This window comes from Cydia amplana, chromosome 17 (assembly GCF_948474715.1).
Source record: "Cydia amplana chromosome 17, ilCydAmpl1.1, whole genome shotgun sequence".
NCBI lineage: Eukaryota > Metazoa > Arthropoda > Insecta > Lepidoptera > Tortricidae > Cydia > Cydia amplana.
Window position 1 is genome coordinate 5,985,782 of NC_086085.1, and position 21,511 is coordinate 6,007,292.

General features: G+C 37.4%; 1 protein-coding gene across 1 annotated transcript in view; it reads right to left on the bottom strand.

Moving 5' to 3' along the window:
- LOC134655748 (putative epidermal cell surface receptor) overlaps positions 1-21,511 on the bottom strand; it is a 59,183-nt gene that overhangs the window by 24,037 nt on the left and 13,635 nt on the right. The window contains exon 2 of the mRNA XM_063511213.1: positions 15,545-15,664. Within this exon, the coding sequence (XP_063367283.1) occupies positions 15,545-15,653 (109 nt within the window). The 5' untranslated portion in view covers positions 15,654-15,664. The remainder of the gene's footprint in view (positions 1-15,544; positions 15,665-21,511) is intronic.

Consider the following 21,511-nt stretch of genomic DNA (forward strand, 5'->3'; position numbering starts at 1 on the left):
AATCAGGCTTAGATTATTGCAGGTCATACTTATTAAAACGAAACTTATTTAAAAAATTACAAATAATATTAATATAATCTATGAAGTTAAATATTTATTTACATTTTGAGCTTACTAAGGTGTAGCGAAATGCAGGTGTGTAAGTGCGTGTGTGTGCAAGTGAAGGGGGCGAGTTTGTTTGTATGTATGTTATGTTTGTGTATAGGTGAATAAACTAGTCCATGTGTTTATGCTAGGTATTTCTTCTATCTCCTCGTAAGATAGCGTATTTAGCCATGTTTTGGGTTTGCGTTTTAGTTCTGCGATTGAACAATCTTTAAAACTAACGGTTGCACTAACTTTGTTGTAGATGTACGGTTGGAGATATACTATAAATCTTTTAGCGAATGCTGTTTTAACTGTTGGAATGGGAATTTTATACTTTCGTTTTTGCATCATAGCCGAGAGATCTGGCGATTCAAGAACTCTAGCGTGTTCGTTCATCACTACCCGCATAATAAACAAACTACGAACGTTCAGTACCTCCAAATCCCCATACACTTGCTTCGTTGGGTACAAGACTGGCTTCTTAAGAATAACTTTTAGTACAGCACGTTGAGCTCTTTCTAACATAATCATAGCTGTTTTAGCCGCCCCACCCCAAGCAGTTATGCAATAAGACAAAATCGGTTGGCAGATACTAACATAAACAGTGCTAAGAAGCTTTTTATCAGCGGAATTGCGCAGGTTCTTAAATATATATATTAATTTACGTATACGATTGGCAGTGAGTTGTATGTGTTGTTGAAAGTCAAGCTTTTCGTCAAATGTAACGCCAAGATATTTTACCGTTTTAGTCCGACTGATATGTTCATAAGTGCAGTTTGGAATTTGCGACCCGAAGGGGTTGCATCTATGTATCACGATATTTGGCAAGCTAGTAGGCGCGGAAGCTTTAGATTTATGAAAGCATACAAACTTAGACTTGTCAACATTTAATGTAAGTAGGTTATGCTGAAGCCCTTTGGCCACCACTGCCATTCCCTTCTCGGCGGAATTGACAACTTTACTCCACGTGTCTTCATGAAATAGAATGGCAGTGTCATCCGCGTAACATATGACGTCTGCACGATCAATGTTTGCATTAGCTATGTCATTCACGTATAAAATGAAGAGTGTGGGGCCCAAGATACTGCCTTGCGGGACACCAAAATCTAGCTCTACCGCGCCGCTCACATCTTTGCCTATCTTTATTCTCTGGGTACGACCGGTCAAATAACTCTGAAACCAGCTTAGAGCGTTACCCCTAACCCCACAGAGCTCCAGCCTTTTTAACAGTATAGGGACAGAAACAGTGTCAAACGCCTTCGCGAGGTCCAAGAATACTCCCAAGCAGGCCTTACCGTCATCTAAGTATCTTGAGATGAGCTTGGTCATGAGCTCCACAGCATCAGCAGTCGACCTCTTTGCTCGGAATCCATATTGGCATTCAGAAAGGATATTATTTTTTTCTAAGTAATTCACTAAGCGCCTGTTCACCACTTTCTCTAAGAGTTTAGAAAAGGCTCCCAGCAAAGAGATCGGTCTGTAGTTGCTAGGATTAGATTTAGGACCGGATTTGTGGATAGGAACAACAGCAGAAACCTTCCATTCTTCAGGAAAAACTCCTTCAGATAGGCTGAGATTAAAAATATGAGTGAGAGGTACCGCTATTATACTCTTAAGAACCTTAAGTAAGCGGTTAGTTACCCCGTCAATGCCTGGTGCACTGTCTGGTTTTAAACCGTTGATGAGGGATTCTACTTCAGCTACGTCGGTAGGATACAGGAATATAGATTGAGCAGATGATACCCGGACTGAGGTCTTACTAGCTAAATTTTCCTGCGTGCTATTGAGAGACGTTAATATATTACCAGCAAGACAACGGCCCACACTTGAGAAGTATTCATTGCATTGGTCTAGAGATTCAGTTACTGAGTTCTTAATGTGTGTGAGTTCCAAAGGTATTTTAGCAGTTTTCCTGGTATACGTAATGGTTTTAATAGTATTCCAAAGCTTTTTTGGGTCATTTTTACTTTTTTCCAGCTCTAACGATTCGTATTTGTATTTTAACTTCTTTAGTAAATTATTATAAAAGTTTTTGTACCGTATATATATCAGCTTTAGGCTTTCATCGTTAGGGTTGTTACGATATTTTGCATGCAGACGATCTCGGTGCTTGGAACATCTAATTAGACCCGGAGTCATCCATGGCTTGATAGCGAATTTGGAACGACTAACCTTAACCTCAGTAGTGTGTTTGTGAATGACACTGCAGTACAACTCGTTAAAAGCTTGAACCGAATCATTTACAGAGATCGAACTGGTCACCCGACTCCAGTCCAATTGTTTTAGCTCGTCCTCAACGGAGGTAAAATCTATTTTGTTGGACTGACGCCGTTTTTGGACCGGATGCGCTATTTTAGTTTTTATTCCTGCAATCACCATATCGTGATCAGTGACGTTTGACTTACACACTACTGACGAAGCATGATAACGAGATGAAACGTGGATGTGGTCCAAGCAAGCGGCACCTCTAGTAGGTTCATTTACAGTCGGGATAAGACTTAGTTCCGCAATTGAGCAAAGATAATTTGCGCGAGTAGTGAGATGATTTGAGTCTACTGATAGAGTATCGATATTTATGTCCCCGGCTACTATCTTACAATGCGATGTTTTGATGGATGTGATTACTGAAGCGAGTGAATTCATGAAGACTGAAGTGTCAGGAAAGGACGGAGAGCGGTATATAGCAACAACACTAAAATTATTCTTCACTGTCACCAACAGACAATCAGCTTCATCAACCTTTGGTTCCGTTGCTTGCGCTGGCCATCTGTTGTGCACATAGACGACAACTCCTCCCGCTTTATTAGTGATTTTTTGAGTCCTAAAAGATTGATAACCATCTATTTGTGGTATGATTGAACAGTCGTGAATCCAGCATTCCGTTAGAACTATTACGTCAATAGTCATATTAAGTCTTAGTAAAAGAACTAGAAACTGATCAAAGTTTTTCTGCAAACTCCTAATGTTTAAGGTAATAATTTTGACATTAAAACGGCTATCTATAACGGTATTACAGAGCTCTGGGAGTTCTACAGAAAGGCAAGTTGGTTCCTGAGAATCAAGATCACGTAAAATTTCTGACTTACCCGTTATCAAAAACTTTGAAATGCGATTTTATTCCGACGTTAACGTTAACTTGCCTTCGACGTTTCGAGGAGCAGTTGGATATGCTGTGGGAGTAGAGGTTGATTGCTGGACTAGTTATGTGTGTGTGTAGTGATATGTATGTGTGTGTGAAACTTATAACTAGTAATGTATGTAAATTTAATGTTCTATATGTCCCTTCCATCGGCCAACTGGGTGTTTTGAGGATCTTCGCTCCGTTCCTTGCTGGGGATGGTGGGTGCTGGTCCTGGTCCATTGAGGATACGAGTAATGTCGGCATGTGTTCTAACATTAATTGCCGCCGCTCCTTTTCCTCTTCCTTCACACTTCTTGACAAAAAATTTCCCTCCTGTCGTCCAGCAAAACTTATACCCAGCCTTTTCTTTAAATTGTATCCGACATTCACGAAATAAAGTTCTCTGTTCGCGGGTTAGCCGTTCGTTGAAGTATATGGTTCTTAAAGGTAATTACATAGAAAACATCCATAACTAAGGAACAAATATTTGTGATGAACACACAAATAAATGCCCTTACCGGGATTCGAACCCGGGACCTCTAGCTTCGTAGGCAGGGTCACTACCGACTAGGCTACGGAGGCCGTTAAATTACATTACAAGATTACATAGGAACTCAAGCTTACTGCTTTAACATAACATTGAACTAAGCAACGGAAAAACGGACGGAAGAATTATGCTTCGCTTTGTTTAAATCTCCATACAACACTTGTATGATAAGCTCCAAGCTTCGTATTGTCTCAGACAATAGCTACAGCCAACAGCAAGTAAACCTTAATAGAAATATCGTGACATTATTATTAAGGGCCCCATGCAGGTCGTTAATGCATCACGAATCATCAAGGTTGAACGAAAGGGAACTTTTAACCCACCTCGATGCAGTCATCACCATTACATGGTGTTAATGGCAGTCCTCTTAAGTAATCGAATTAAATGTACACTTCACTGAATTATACTCATCACGCTCATTCCAAGGTTATGACAAAAATCTGTATAGGGTGACTGCTATAGTTATAGGCCACTAAAGTGTCATTCTATGGAACTTGCTAACTATGTAAACAAACCGCCATATTAAAATTGTCTCTGAAGGTCAATTTACTAGTGACTTTTGTTTACATAGTTAGCAAGTTCCATAAATGACAGTTTACCTAGTAATTGGCCTTTCCTAACAAATCAGAAAGAAACAAAACAAGCCAAAAAAAGTCCAAGAGTGGCCAATTACTATGTAGTGGCCAATAACTATTGCAGTCACCCTACACTGCTATAGAAAAAAAATATATGCAATGAAACAGATATAAGTGAGTTGTACCTCAGAATAAATAAGTACTACCGTACAGAAAGGACACTTCCTACAAAACCGAAGTTTGACAGCGATTCAAGACGAATCATGCTATCCCTTTCTAATGTATGGCACTATCCGTTTCGGCTATTTAGGGTTGTCAAAATTGAAGTCATCATCTTATCTGTGGTCGTGCACCAAAGAATATAATACTCACTCGTGCACGCAAAAGGTCGTCTAGTGGTGCCTACCCTAAAAATTGCTCCGGGCAATGCTGAGCTGAACGGAGTCGAGTTTGCCCGAAAAGAGGAGTGTCTCCCCACTAGTCACCTACATTTGGAACATTATTTCAAAGTAAAAGACACGCATAACTAATTAAGTACTTATGTGTCACGCCTCGTCGCCTTCTCGTCTTTAAGGGGCTTCTTATGTTTATTCAAATTACAATTAAGGCGTGTTTAAACTCAATATTAACTACATGTTTGCGTTAGTGCCCTCTTAACCGCTTAACAACAATCACGAGCTCACACTAGCAAGTACGGAAGCCATTTACGAAACTACGGAAATTGAAATGTAATAGGAAATTATAGAGATTACAGTTAGTTTTGCATGATGCCTAGTTGAGGAATTTCCGGGATGATGCGTTTTAGGAATTGTTAATTTAGATACAGTCAAACCTGTGTAAGTGAGAGCTCAAGGGACCAGAATATTTTCCTCGCTCATACGGGTTTTTCTCTAAACCGAGTTTCTCCCTCTTAGAGGTAAGGGATCGGAGATTTCTTGCTTAGGCAGGTTTGAATAATAAGTTGCAGTGATATGTTCTATTACTAAAATTACTTATTTGATACAGCTAAGTAATACCTATTTATGGAAACCAAATTTACTGTGAATTTTGTTTTCGTGATTTTCCGTTCTCGAAAGATATTGAATTTTTTATCGTTAACACTTATAGGTAGGTAGGTTATTTAGGTGGGCATTCCTAGAATGTGTTCAACCATTCTACACAAGCAATACGTAGGCACTGAGCAAGTTTGATCGAAAATATCGGTTCACGACGCACATTTGTTTTTTTCAAAAGGATCAAAAACAATGAACCTATCTAAGAGACAAACCCTTTTTTATAAACAATTAAAAAAAATGGTATGATGCAACACGTGCGCGTTAGTTCCACGAAAATGAGAAAGTATCAAAAATAACGGATAATAATTACTCTCAGGATTCTCACTTATAGAGGCCAAGGGAGAGACACTCTCTGATATAGAGGTTCGAACGGGACAAACGACTCTCTCTTAAAGAGGTTTGTATCTCTCGCTAATAGAGGTAATCTAAGCCAAATATGACGGGACCTTATAATTTCTCTCGCTAATAGAGGTTTCTCGTGTATCCAGTTCCACCTTAGCAAGGTTTGACTAAACATTTCTAAGACGCGTTCATTGAGAAATTACCCTTAAAAGACAAGAAACCGTTTAAAATAAAAAAACAAAAGTTTTAATCCGTTTTAAAACAATGATGACATTCACTCCCTTGGGAAATAAAATTGCAAGCAAGATCACTGCGCGGAAAATGACAGAATTGTATAGTGAAAGTGCATTCATTGTACAAGTTTGGCGTGATGGGCAAAACTATAAACAACGATGCTATTACTTTCCTTGGCCGTAAAATTAATGTAATTGCTGACGAACCGTGAATAAACGCGGCTATAAAATAATCTGTTATTACATTAAATTTAAACCTCAGCGCGACTGTAGTTATAAATTAACTCTATAGACCCCGTGCATGAACTATAGGCAGCAGCACAGGAGCTGTCAGATTTTTGGCGAGTAAATGTGTCGTTTATGCCTCCGATGTAGCCCACAAGATGGCAGAACCTAATATGCACAAGGAAACATACCGACGAGAACGCTAGATGGTAGCACTTGCTTTGACAATGTACATGTGCACATATGTTTCCGATTCAGGCCACAAGGTGGCAGACCCTCCAACATGCACGGTCCCTATTGGTTAATTTCCATAAGCAGGTATCTAATATTGAAGACTTAATAAGTTGAACTTTATATTTCTACCTTTAGGTAGTATTTTTATTTACTTACTTACTTGTCTACTTATTCCAACAACCTAAGAATGTTTATATACGTTTTAGTTTCTTTTTCATAACAGTGAATTTTGTAATATTATTAAGAATAAAATATTAAATTAAGTAAGACCATAGAGAAAAAAATACATAGAGTGCTCACTCCATACATCAGTTTTAGTGCCTAAAAGACTACATATTAGCATCTAGCATCGAGTAGCGGAACTATCAGTACTGCTACATCTATTGTCAAGTAGCAGTACTGATAGTTCCGCTACTCGATGCTAGATGTAGACACTGAAATTAATAGTCTGAACTGATGTATGGAGTGAGCACTCTTGTCTTAGGTACTATATTTCTCTATGGTAAGACTTATCTCAGGGCCGTCTGGATTTGCATGGATCAAGAGGCTAGTAATCGCTCATTAGACATTAGACAAAAGTACACAGTAAAAAAAACTTGTAAACAGTACTGTTATCACTCGAGAATTTATTATTCTGTCGTCCTTTTACGTCGACATCGTAAAATGTAAAAAAAAACACAGTTGCGCAGGAGTCGATAACCGGAGGAAGCGCGTAACGTTGACATAACCGGCGCTGCCGCCGAGCACGCGAATAAATTATAGACTCCGAGATCTTAATGTCGGAGTCCTGCAAGAATACTTTTGACAGTAATGAATGTTAACTATAGTTTTCACCTTTTCACTTTTCGTTTCAACTTGAAACGACGAGATGCAGTTGAAACTTGAAAACTATAGTTTTATGGATTTACTACACCTAATTACTTATTCATAATAAAATTTAGCATGTCTCTATATAATTTTGTATGTTTGTAACTAACACGGACGTGAATGTAACGATTCTCAACTGTTAGTTGTTAGATTTGACTGATGATTATCAATAACGGTATATAGTTAGATAGAGTTAGACTAAGAACATTCAGCAATGATTTTGATAGCATGTTACGCAGTGCAAGTGTCATTTAATACGTCATCATTTCATAGAAGTTTGATGTTTAACACTTGCACTGCGTGTGCTACCAAAATTGTTGCAGACTTATCTTGGTCTAACTCTAGTGGTCAGCAAGCAAAGTTACCGAAAAACTCTCTCTGTCAAGATATGAAAAATTATCCAGACCAACCTTTTCCGCTTCAAAATACAAATAAATAGAATATAAACATTTGGGGACAATATCACACGTCGTAGTAACCATAAAATTGTAGATAAATATAATATGTACTTGTGTAAAATAATTTCTAAATTTCACCACATGTCATATATAAGCACACATGCTTAAATAAAATTGCAATAATCAGATCGACCTCCTTCCCATATGACCTGTCAAACGTCAAGCAATCATTGCGTCATGTCATACTTATACGCAAGTGAGCATAGATCACATGAATCGGTCTATCATTGTAGATCATCGACCTTGTGCCGTTTTGCGTGGTAGTGAAAGTGGATGGCCGTGGGGACTTGATGGATCGTACCTATTGAGGGACATATATAGGATAGGTACCTATGGCTATACAATCGTTAAGAGCCAGTTAAGCACAATGGAGATGTCTGTGTCGTCCTTTTTAACGAAATCCCACGACAAAAGTTTTTCAATTTGATTTTATGTTTTATTGTTTTAGTATAAAACAAAGTCGCTTCCCGCTGTCTGTCTGTATGTATGATTCGATCTTTAAAAATACGCAACGGATTTTGATGCGGTTTTTTTAATAGATAGAGTGATTCAAGAGGAAGGTTTATGTATAGTTTGTTAACCCATGCGAAGCCGGAACGGGCCTCTATAAACTATAAGGTAAACAAAATATCACACACTCTCTAAACTTCTACTTATCTCCTGCAGCCCTAAAGTTATCTGGAATAGAAGATACCGCTCATGTCATGGCAATAAGACCGCCTGCTGCAAACTTAATTTAATAAGGAATATTTATCTACCCACTTACTTATTTACCTACACATTACCTAAGTGTGTGTCAATCGAAGGGCAAAGGGCCCATAACATAGAGTGAGTTATGTACGCTCAAGGGTGCAATTCGTGAGCAACGTTGAATGCGAGTGATGAAATTGTTACAAGAAGGCCCTTTATTTTGACTTTTCTCTACTTACTGTTGTAATAAAAGAATTGCGAAATCATATTGCATGAAATTGCATTACCGACTTCTTGAATTACAACCTACACCATTCATATTTTAATGAGAATTTACTTTAACATATATAATTATGTATAATAATTATGTATATCTGCAGATAAAGTACATAGTATGTAGATAATTATCTCAAACAATTCTGGGTGAGTAGCCGACAATCGTTCGCTCCGTGACGACCGATACGGTAGACTCTCTCTATCACTCTTCCCCATTAGTGCGACAGATACATTGGCGATTCGTTCGCTACGGACGTACGCAATTGGCATCTTGGCTCGGCACCCTGAAGTCCCTGAACTCAACTATATTTATTTCACTTAACAATATTTTCAAAGGAATAATTATAAAAATATCTAAATCTATCCTTAGATATTAAAGCCTCGACACTCTCAACACGGCTCGAGTTCGGGTAACTAATTGGGACACGATTCGTGGATTCACGTTTTCGTTGTTTACGATTAGTTCACGATATTACTAACGAAACAAATGAAACAATGGTTTATTTATATCAAAGATTCATCGTGGCACAAAAACCGACGGTTGGGTAATAAAATGTTAACAATAAATGCAGTGGTTTCTTAATATTTTAAGCTTTCGCGTGGATTGAATATCTATAGGTAGGTACTTATATAATACTATTTCGATTATTCCGTTCTAGAATTGTACTGTAATCGGTAGCAAAAATAGTACCCTCGATCAATTTAACGTCAAATACATTATAATTTTTCAGACCGGGAAATTAGGAATATCCGCCTTTTGGTTTAAGCGCACAGTTGACATGACACAAAATAATAAGGAAAGTGAATAAACTTCCGTTATGACATTTCTTGAATTAAGTACATGTTAGGTATTAAACATGATTAAACTGTAACATCACGCATGCAAAAAAGTCCAAACATTCACAAAATGGGTATTTGTATTATGCAGATTCGTTTTGTGATATTTTTCTTGTTTATGATTAAACTTAGGACTTAGGTCGTAAAACTATGATGCAATTACACAAACTAGCTTCCCAGGCTAAAATGCCGCCGCTGGGAACTATTGTATTGAGCATTGTTTCTGAAGAATTTAGTTAATTTTGTCAAATAGGTACTCGTATCTACTACAAAATGGTTGCGTGTTATTTGAAGCGTGGCGAATTTTGTATGACAGACTTAAGTAATTGTAACTTTCTCTAACTAACCAACAAGATAAAACATAGCTCCTCATAGTCTATCTAACGACAAGAGGTAGGTATAAAACAACTTCACTATCACTACATAGTATAAAACAAAGTCGCTTCCCGCTGTCTGTCTGTCTGTATGTATGCTTAGATCTTTAAAACTACGCAACGGATTTTGATGCGGTTTTTTAATAGATAGAGTGATTCAAGAGGAGGGTTTATGTATAATTTGTTAACCCGTGCGAAGCCAGGGCGGGTCGCTAGTTAATAATAAACAGCTGCCTGTTTTAGTATTATTGATTAGATTACAGTCCTACTTTCCTGCCTATATACCACTCGAAAGAGTCGCATTGCATTATAACAGCTAGGTTACACTAAACAACTAATTTTATTATAAGAAACACAACAAAAGTAAAACAACAATAGGTAAAGCTTCTTAATTAATCACAATACCTACCAAAAAACTAGTGAAATTTCGCGGTTCGCGGCAGTTACCTTATTCCTTATGACCGTCGAAACCGCCGTGATGAAGCGATGACCGCCCGAGCACAAAAACCAGAAAATAAAACGAGCCAAAACAAGGAATGCGTAGAGCCTTCCGAAAAAGGCTGCGGTGAAGTCACGACTTCACTATTCTGGCGGTTCCGCCATATTTTTGGGCTGCCTCGGATTTAAAAAGAGCGAACGCGCCTTAGTAACTTGAAATGATGCGTTACCTTTTCAATACAGTGAGTTTTTTGGGGCTTTTTTGACCGGAGCGATTCATCTTTTGATGTTTCTGAGTATTCATTAGACATAGTTACCTATTTTATGTTTGTATAATTATATGGTTGGGATATTAAGGTATGTTTTAGGAGAATAATACTTGTATTTACATGTACAATCACGAAATCAATAACGTATTCAATCAATTAATGCCATTTTTTACAATTTATTCTCCTATTGAAACCAAAAGGGCTCGGAATTTGGACCTCTACAAATCGATAGAATGTAAAAAGCGATAATAAAATGTAAAAAGTTAAAGAAAATTAAACAAGTGTTTTACATATATGACGCGACCAACCAAAACTGTTTCTACATTTTCATACATAATATGGCTGAGTTTAGATGCAGATCCGGAAAAAATGTGTCAAAATAATATTATTTGTAATTTTGTCCGCACTCAAAACATTACAACTTCTCGGTGTTACACCAAAAATGTATACAGTTTTCGTGTAACACGGTTGATTCTTACAAGATTCGTATAGAGTTACGCAGCGCAGCCAGGTGGTAAAATATTTGGACGCGGCCCGTGGATGTTATCTCCTGAGCCGGTTTGGAATTCTCATTGAGAGCCTTTCGGGCCCACGTACACATTCACTAAAGATTTGTGTGGATTCACCGTTCAAATGTTTTATAGTAAATTTAAAGAATGTGGAAAAGATTTCATATATGGCGTGGGTAGGTATATTAATTTATACGGATGGTCATGGATCACGCACGAATCGCACGATATCCTAATTACAACATTAATTAATTACTTAATAATATATAATATATAATAAGTAATATACCTACATCAATCAATACTAATTCCAGCTAAAATGCAGTCACTCTAAATTGACTTCAAGCAATTGCAATACAAAAAATATTTTACATACCGTAAAACCACCTAACCAAGCTAACCATAGTCCAAATAGGGATCGAAATACAGGGAAATATAGGGAAGGAAATACGGATCTGAAATGTATGCGAAGATCCGCGGATCCAGATCCGGATAATTTCATATATTTTGGATCCGGATTGCAAACCCTAGTTCAAAATTTAAACAAATATCTTTGTTTAGGTATGCCTATTATTTGATTACGCTTTTCTGAAGCAAGATATTTTCATAAATGGGAGAAATAACTCAGGCAAAACGAAAAAAAAAACATTGCAATTGTGGTAGTTGTAGTATAGTCCAGAGCCCGTACCATGAGTCACTGACAGTGTCAAAAGTTTTGACTCAAAACTGACCTTTACTCTATCGAGAATGTATTTTACTTTCTATGCATCATGCTCGCACTAATATGCGAGTACGAGCCAGATGCATAGAAAGTAAATTACGTTCTCGATGGCGTTTATGTCAGTGCCAAACTGGTGGTAGCCATACTGTACCTTAATAGTAAAGTTATAGTGAAAACAAAAGACAGCAATGCCGTTTACCGATATTCGCACGGCCTCTACGGGCATAACATTATGCACACTAACCGGTTTGCAGGCAATAAACATACAATACTGCAAAATTGGTCGCTGACTCATAGGTGAAACAATATTTTATTTGATAAATGTCGGAATAAAAATGAGTTATACTGGGGTATTTTACTTGCGTCTCGAAATTCTTTAAAATTAACATGTAAATATTTTTTCTCTTTGGAATGCTTAGTTTATGATACCTTGTTATTTGTATACTTATTAATTAAGACTCCTTTACCTTTATTAAATGAATCAACTGCTATTAGACAGCATTGGATGTCAAAGTAAAGTCACCTACAGACAGACACAAAAACACTTCAAAGGACGAAAAAAAAGGAAGTGGTTTGCCTACTTGTCCAGGTAAAGTGACATTCAAAAGATCTTTTCACAAACGGAAATGATTACACAATACAAATGAACTAAAAGCTTTAACTTGTCCAAATGCCAAAAACATACAAGTTTAAGGAAATTTTAGTTTCGGTCTTCGACTTTTTGTAGGTAATAGCCGAGACATTAGTCCTGCTTGCTGCAAAATTTTGTAACTTTTTACATGTTACATTTTTTTACGTAATGTGCATAATCTATCGATGTTTCTATTCAAGTTTTATCGATAATTGTTACATGTGAAAGTCCCGTAAAAAAACTGTAAAATATCATACCTATTGCTACGAAACTTTTATCCAAAAGTCTTTGAATATAACTCTGAACAAGAGCTTTGTATAACGTTTTGTACGGAGCTCTAAAATTAATAGTCAAATCATGCAAAATCGAAATTAATAAAGTAATGAGTTTAGATGTAAACCGGCAAGAGATTTCTACAAATAATAGAAAAATTTATAAGCCATGAAATAAACAAATTAATCACACTTTTAGGTAGACATGTAGAGTAAGACATGTTTTTAGGGTTCCGTACCCAAAGGGTAAAAAACGGGACCCTATTACTAAGACTTCGCTGTCCGTCCGTCCGTCTGTCCGTCTGTCACCAGGCCGTATCTCATGAATCGCGATAGCTAGACAGTTGAAATTTTCACAAATGATGTATTGTATCTCTGTTGCAGCTATAACAACAAATACTAAAAATAAAATAAAATAAATATTTAAGGGGGGCTCCCATACAACAAACAAGATTGTTTGCTCTATTTTTTGTTGATGGTGCGGAATCCTCCGTGCGCGAGTCCGACTCGCACTTGGCCGGTTTTTTCCTTAAGCCTCATCCACACAAATACGTCTACCGGCGTATTAAACGCGGTAACAGAATCATCCGCCGACCGAAAAAAAAAACAAATAAAAAAAAAACTTTAGGCTGCGCACACACCGGCTCATCGCGAATTAAGTATGGAATTTGGGGATTATGTGGGCACTTGCTTCGACAAAAGTGTACATTAACATTAAATGCCGTTTTTGGAAGGTTCGTTTGCTTATTTGTTACAATTATTGGGGGCAAAAATGTAATTTTAGTCGAAAAGGGTGCACTTTTATATATTATTTTGAATGGTTTGTGTTTTAAATAACCAAGTGTATTTCAGTCAGTCACTTGAAGATACAAGTAAGTAGGTAAACTAAAGGAGGTATCATCACTATCGCTACATAGTAATAGTTTAAAACAAAGTCGCTTCCCGCTGTCTGTCTGTCCCTATGTATGCTTAGATCTTTAAAACTACGCAACGGATATTGATGCGGTTTTTTTAATAGATAGAGTGATTCAAGAGGAAGGTTTATGTATAATTTGTTAATCCGTGCGAATCCGGGGCGGGTCGCTAGTATTATAATTATAATATGGATGAAAAAAACTACATAAAATGCGAAAATATAACTTTGAAAAACGTGTATCCCCTGCTTTATTTCCATGAGTAATGTAGCAATTTGCTCCCAAAGCCGGCCAAATTAGTCGTTAGATTATAAACGCTAATAGCCGTTCGTCTATTAAACAAAAGCTTCACAAAAACAGACGAGATTATCTACAGTTCGGCTCGAGCGCGCGTTTGAGTCTTTTGAACGAGGGACTTGCTCGATCATAAAGTCAATTTATGAAATGTTATTTTATGTTATTTTATTTCATATTATGAAATGTTATTTTATGTTCATATTATAAAATGTCATTTTAGTCTACCGAATAAAAAAATAGACTTTAGAACTCGAAATCTAATTTAAACTGTTGGAGGTTGTCACGAAATCGTCTGCCGTTGTCCCGTACAAACGTGAATTTTCTGAAGATTTGCAGGTATAAGTTTGTTCTTTCACAATGGATGTAAAATGCTCAGTAAAATAAGTAATCATCAACTTCAAACGATGAAAAAAAAAACCGAATATTCGAAATAAAATTCCTATAAATGTACGGGATATCTAGCTCATGGAAGGCCTATATTATGCTCGAAAAACCTTTATCGAGTTTTAAATTACATAAACTTAAAATCATAACCCTTCCTTGCCGCAGTCGGATCAAAACAGATGCCAACTGGCAGCTTTTCCCGTTCACCGTACATGTCCAGACTTTCGATCCACCTAACTGTCCAGAGGGCCTACCGCGAACCACGTTTGACGTGTTGCATCTCTGTCGCACTTGTAATTTCGTACGTAAGTGTGACAGGGAGGCAACACGTCGAACGTGGTTCGCGGTAGGCCTTCAGGTCATCGCCCCCATCAATCAGAACGACACTAATATCTACTGTAAGTACTAAATAATTAATTAGGCGTAATCATATTTAATGTTTTTGACAGCGTTGGAATGTTGTTTGTCAGAGGTGCATGTACTGCATGTTAAGATGGTCTTAATATAGTTGGTCAAACGAAATTGTCAGTAAATAAGAACAAAAAAAACTATACTTATCCTTTTCTTTTGGGTGCTAGTTAGTACTAGTGTAAGACAAAGATAGTATGATTCTCTCTGTCTATGTTTGAAATGAGACAGTTCTTTGAAAAACTATATGTGGCTGTGTGACATGCTATGGACATATAAAACGAAATTTTCTATCCAATATCAAACGGGCACCTCACAAGAGGATAATCGTTTGCAGAAAACGAAACGAAACGATATTGTCTCTCTATCACTCTTTCATATTAGTACGCTAGAGACCAATAGCGTTTTGTTTCGTTTCTTCGAACGATTGTCATCTTGGCTAGGCCCCCTGTAAACAACAGCCAGACATAAGAAAGCATGTTTATTCAAGCTGAAACGGACACTTTTCGCTCGCATTTCGCGTTCGCTCGGTCAATGAGAAGATGTGGCTTACTTATAACCTGATTTTTTTTTAAATCTTTTATTCATGATAAACTAAAATAAATGTCATATACCTACTAAGAAAAAGTGACCCAAGCCTCCAGTGCCCCAGGCTGGAATCGAAGCAGCGTCCTCTGCTATCGCGACAGGTGCCTGTTACCACTCGGCTACCGGGCCACAGCGGCACAGGTCGAATTTTCTGAAAATAATTTAATTTGTTCTAGTATGTATGTGACTTACTTAATTCAGAGTCACAGTCCGTGTACTCGCGGTTGCAGTCGACGGTATAGGCGTGCGCGCTGGCGAGGACCAGCGCGCAGAACAGCGCTGCGCGCGCGCACATAGCCATCACCGCCACATCTGGAACAATATAACAGTCATTAGGGTTATACAAAACTTAACCGAAAAAAAATGTGTCATAACACATACATGGAACAATAGGTTTACTATAATGTGTATCTAATACCTTTAAACGAGCAATTCTTGTTTATATATATATATAACGGCTCTAACGATTTCGATGAAATTTGCTATATGGGGGTTTTTGGGGGCGAAAAATCGATCTAGCTAGGTCTTATCTCTGGGAAAACGCGCATTTTCGAGTTTTTTTATGTTTTCCGAGCGAAGCTCGGTCACCCAGATATTTAGAATTATTAGAAACTGCCTTCGGAAGAAATCTACTATATATATGGGGTTGTTCAAAAAAGGAGTGCACATTACTTTAAAGTCTGCGTGCGAGTCCCCTGGAGTTGAAAACGCCATATGTTACGGTCACACAGATTAAATAGACTGTTCTCCAGAGCGGGCCATATTCGTCATACCTTTTGGCTATGTCTCGCTAAGAAGCCTATTTTCAATGAAGAATTAAGATTAAACGTGACAGCTGTTACGGCTCGGCCACGACATTACGCGACTGGCGACGGCGGCAGCGACAACCATAGGTGGGAACGAAAAGTCCGATTGATGTGTCTCGCTCCAACCTAATGGTTAGCGCTGCTGCCGTCGCAAGTCGCGCACTGTCGTAGCCGAGCCGTTAAGGCAACCTCAAGTGATACTGAAGGGCTGCCGCGAAAACCGAAAATCGCAAATCGCGGGCACTTTTCTCTGTTACTCCAATTACGCCTTCATTGGAGTAAAAGAGAAAATTCCCGCAATTTGCGAATTTCGGTTTTCGCGGTAGCCCCTCTGATAAATTTATCGGATTAAGCCTAGTAGGTGACACAGGCTGAGGCATGACGGAAAGGCAATAGGTTTGTGTTAATTAGGATGGCCTATTTATCTACACGATAGATATAAATCACTTCTAAACAATACCTTGTCAATAACATCTTTGGCATTATCGCTGGGACAAAGGATTATGGATAGAATACAATGAACAATGAAATTGGTCGATAACAAACAATAATTGTTTTGCAGGTCGATTTTGATTACGAGATGTTGGTAGCAGGTAAAAGAAGTTATTAGGTGAAGGGATTTCATTATTTGAGACAAAAACAAAAACACCATGTTATGATATGTGGCGTTAGAGTAAAGGATGACTCGTGTTAGACCGGGCCGGTGCCCGGGCTGGAGCTTCCGGCGCTTACATTTCTATGGCAATGACAGGTGATCACGTGATTCTTTCCATAGAAAACGTCATCCTTAAACCAATCATGCTGCAGTGCTGCGCATAAATATCATGCATACAGAGCCAACTTCACAAGGATTTAAGTAAGATATGTAGGTAGATACCTATAGAATCATAGATAAGAGCGATTTTCTGCTCTATGTTTGAACCCACGATTTATGATTATGACCACGATATGAAAGCTTCTTAATAATATTAGTAATCAAAATTTCGTTTTTAGAATAGGTAAAGGTTATTTGATCTAAAAGTAAGTAAAGCGAAACTGCTATATTTCGTGGTCGTAAAAGGGGCACTGTGGTTTGTCATATTGAGAAACACTCCGACCGCTGGTGTCAATTGTTTGTTATGACATAGTTTTATTTCAGCCTAACATGGAAACAAAATGAATTCAAACTATTTTAAGTAGGGTGACGCTATAGTAATTGGCCTTTTCTAAAAAAAATAGAAAAAAAGAAGCCAATTGAAACGTTATTGTTAAGAATGGCCAATTATTATATACTGGCCAATAACTGTAGCAGTCACCCTAATTTACTTATATCAAAGAGCTATTTACTTATTGAAACATAATTAAATTGATCGCTTTTCCTTCACACTTCCCTTTAATTGTGCACTTTTTCGTGCACACTTCAGAATGTTTCCGATGGAAAACCGACCGACTGAACGACCCGAACTTCGTGGGACTCGGTGTTCCATTTTCACAACACTCTTTTAAGCTGTCTTTAAAATAAGTAGGTAAGTACTTATAGTGTGTCAAAGGACTGTCTCATTTCAAACATAGACAGAGAGAATCATACTATCCTTATCTTACACTAGTACTAGCACCCAAAAGAAAAGGATGAGTATAGTTTATTTGTTCCTATTTACTGATTAATTGGTTTGTCCAACTATATATGAAAGTTTTTCTTTGTGCAGATTTTTTACTGCATTAGTGCCACCGCAGCGTTCCAGGCAATAAACTTTTTTCGTAATGACGCAAAATTCAGGAAATTTACGGTTTCTGCTTATTCGCCGCCGGAAGACCGGCAAAAAATGAAGTATTGTCGCCACATAATGTGTAATATGTTGTGCCAGTTCGGGCTCTGTTACGTAACGAGCATTGTTCGCGTGCCAGCGAATTGTATTGAAATTAGTTGTCGCTTTCGCACAAGGCCGGGAAGTCCAATTGATTTCTACTGTCGTAGATTATTGAACCTCTTGTGTTAGTTACGACCTACTATGTAGTAATAAATCTTATGTTGACTACGAACAATTTTCAACTAGCAGAAACGTCTGCGAACGATGCTATTAAGCTTAGAATAAATTTTAAAGTGGAAAGTCGGGTTCCCTTGACATATATGGTGGAATGATTTGCTAGCTATGGATGAGGTCTTGGTGGCTCAGATGGCAGAGCGCTGGAGTATCGATCCAGAATCCGTGAAGTCACATCCAAGACAGTAATTTTTCCACTTTTAAATCTATTCTAAGCTTAAGTTCAAATTGAGGTTGGACTACGAATAAATTCCACGATGCACTATGTATTTCCGCTTCATAATAATCTCGAATATTGAAAACTCAAACAAATTTCAACAACAGTTAATTCCAAAACTCTTAAACCTAATTGTTGCTTTGTTTTTGTTAATTGCCGGGTTCCCCCATAACTCTGAAGACAAAAAAACCCAGACACGGTCCTTCAGAATGACAGTTCGTCTCGACTTAAACATAAAGATTATTAAGGCTTACACATTGTTGTCGGGACGGCAACACTCATAAATCCGGTGATTAAGGCAAAAAAAAACGACCATTCAGCCACAATGTCTTTCAACGAAATGCCGCCAAAGATTTCAAAAGATATTATAATGTTTCACATGCTATTCATCATAATTTCATGGATCGAGTCAACTAACGGCTTAAACGGGTAACTGTGTCAGTTCTTAGTACTTATTAGCGTCGGTTTTAATGAGTAATTAAATTACGTCAATATGAATATTATTATAGAACTGGGACGTCTACAGATACATATTGTTAATATTATGTTGTAACTAATACATTTATTCTAGTCCGCCTGTCTTTCTGTCTGTGTATAGGTAGTTTGTATCCCCATATTTCATAGGTTAGTTAGTACCTAATATTAATAATATTATATTAAGTAGGTAAGCATTTTAAATTTACAGAGAGCGTGTATTATTTGCCATATTTTTTATTAATCACTTACATTACAATTGCAAGTTTACTGAAGGGCTAACTCTTTGATGTCACCATGAACACTAAATAGTTGTTTGTAAGTATTGCAAGTTTGACAAGCCACTGAATTTCCACGGTCTACATTTAAGATAGTACTCTTCCTAACTATCAGTGACAGACTTGAATTATCTTCGTTAAATTTACCGGCAGCAGCGTGAAATCGCAGCAGCTCCGAACCGGGTCGATTTCTTCATACTTCCCATGCCAGATGCATGTGACATATGGTCGCTATTGTCTCAGTTAATAGTAGGGCTATTACTGTTCTTTATGCGACCAAACTTACGATATGACCAGCAACTTGAATAAATCTGAGGCTTAGGAGCAATACGTGGTCACAATGGTATTTTCAGCTCTAGTTTTGTAGTGTTCTTATTAGTATCTCTAATGGCGAACAAAAGTGCTAATATGTTACTATAAGATAAAGGATTATAAGGATAAATTCTAAGCGGTACTTAACGAAATTATAGGCAGGTTATTTTGCTGATGCAGATATGATTTTTGAAATAGCTACCTACAGCTTAAAAGCAGGTAAAGTAAATAATTAGCATTTGTAATATCAGTGGATTTGGGTAATACCTACGTGACGTATAGGTAAGACTAGTTCCCGTTAAAACAATATGAATACACTGATTTAAACTTTCACGATTTTTACACATTATTAAATTGTACAACGGGACTTAATCGCGTACCTAAGTTTTAAGATTTACATCCGACGTTTCGAGGACGGCGTTGTCCCCGTGGTCTCGGAGAAGACTGGCTAAACGTCGGAGGTAAATCTTAAAACTTAGATACGCGATTAAGTCCCGTTGTACAATTTAATAATATGAACACAATCCAGCAAATATTTAACGTCAGATAACCAAGCAACTAATTTAACATACTATAAAAGATAAAAAACTAAGAACAGCAAAACGTTTAATCTATGAAAGTTGTGTTAATGAAGCACTCTTCTCACACGTTACACAACAAAACATTTTTTAAACACGTAAAAAACTCGCAAAATAATTACGAGCTTTTTACTAAGCAAATTAATTGGTCACATGTAACAAAACATTTGTTTCTACACAAATTTCTCTGCATTGTCGATGGAACGCGATGGGAAAAGGCGGTTATAATCGAGAGATAAAAACGGGTAATCTTGTATGATTACCGGTGATCTGGCCTGGTTCTAAGCTTTGCACTTGGGTTGGTTAAAAGTAAGTAATAATAACTTTTCTGCCCTTATTCGGTAAAGAGAAACCTGATGCATCACGAGATGTGAGGCGCTTTGACTTGAAGCAATGTAGATTTTAAAATTCTACTTTTCTGTAAGGAGAGTGGAACTATCTCTAAAATTCCACTCTATTAGGTACCTACACATAATAAAGAACGTGTAATATCAGGAAGAGATATATAAAAAAATAATTATTTTTGACTCCCGATCACAGTCTCTAAGATGACCTGCCCAAGCCGTCACGAATACTTAGCCTCACGCGCGGATATCACTCGAAATAATTTTCTTTTTTATCTAACTACTAGTACCATAATCTGTCCAGTTATTAAACATCTAACCATGTTTTTGGAAAAGTTTAAACACCAATGTTCATGATAAAGTTATCAATGAATGTTTCAATTTCAATCATGATGCCTCAAACAGTTTTAGAACCGTAAGGTCTTATGAAGAGCGGCATTAGTAGGTGGGCAAATAACATGTCGTCAACCACTTATTACTTGAATGCAGATCAGTATCATGATCGCATTTTTATCACCTGTCATGCCATGCGTCACTTTCGCACTTACATATTTGTTAGAACGTGACAGGTATGGTGACAAATGATAAAGAGCCGACCATCTTAGCCCTACAGAGCATTTACAGTTTCTCAAGACGGATATGAGCGCGTGCGACCACTGCAATTAACTACACTGTCCAATGCTCTACTCGTAGATACGAAAGGACCTATGTTAATAGAATATTTATGACATTTGAAGCCTTCGGTATATGTAGCTCTGCGAGTATATAGAGGCGAATCATTGAGGACAATTCTGTTAACATTATGAATAAGAGTGGATGTCGTGTAATTAGATGTAGGTAATTGATTATTGAGAAGGATTGAGTACGTAGTAAAATGTCAAGTATATGTTACAATACTTGGGATAGGATACACCTAGGAAGATCTTGCGGAAAATGGACAGTTAAAGTTTATTCCAGTTGTTGTTCTCAGGCATCCTAGAGGTGCAGAGGGCCTCCATAAGTTCGCGCCATGCCTTCCTAGGATTCACGATATGGATTAATTTGTTGTTTTCGCGAGATTTGTATTGACTTCGTTGCAAAATTAATTATATTGTTTATTACAGTAGGTACTAATTATAAAAAAAAAACG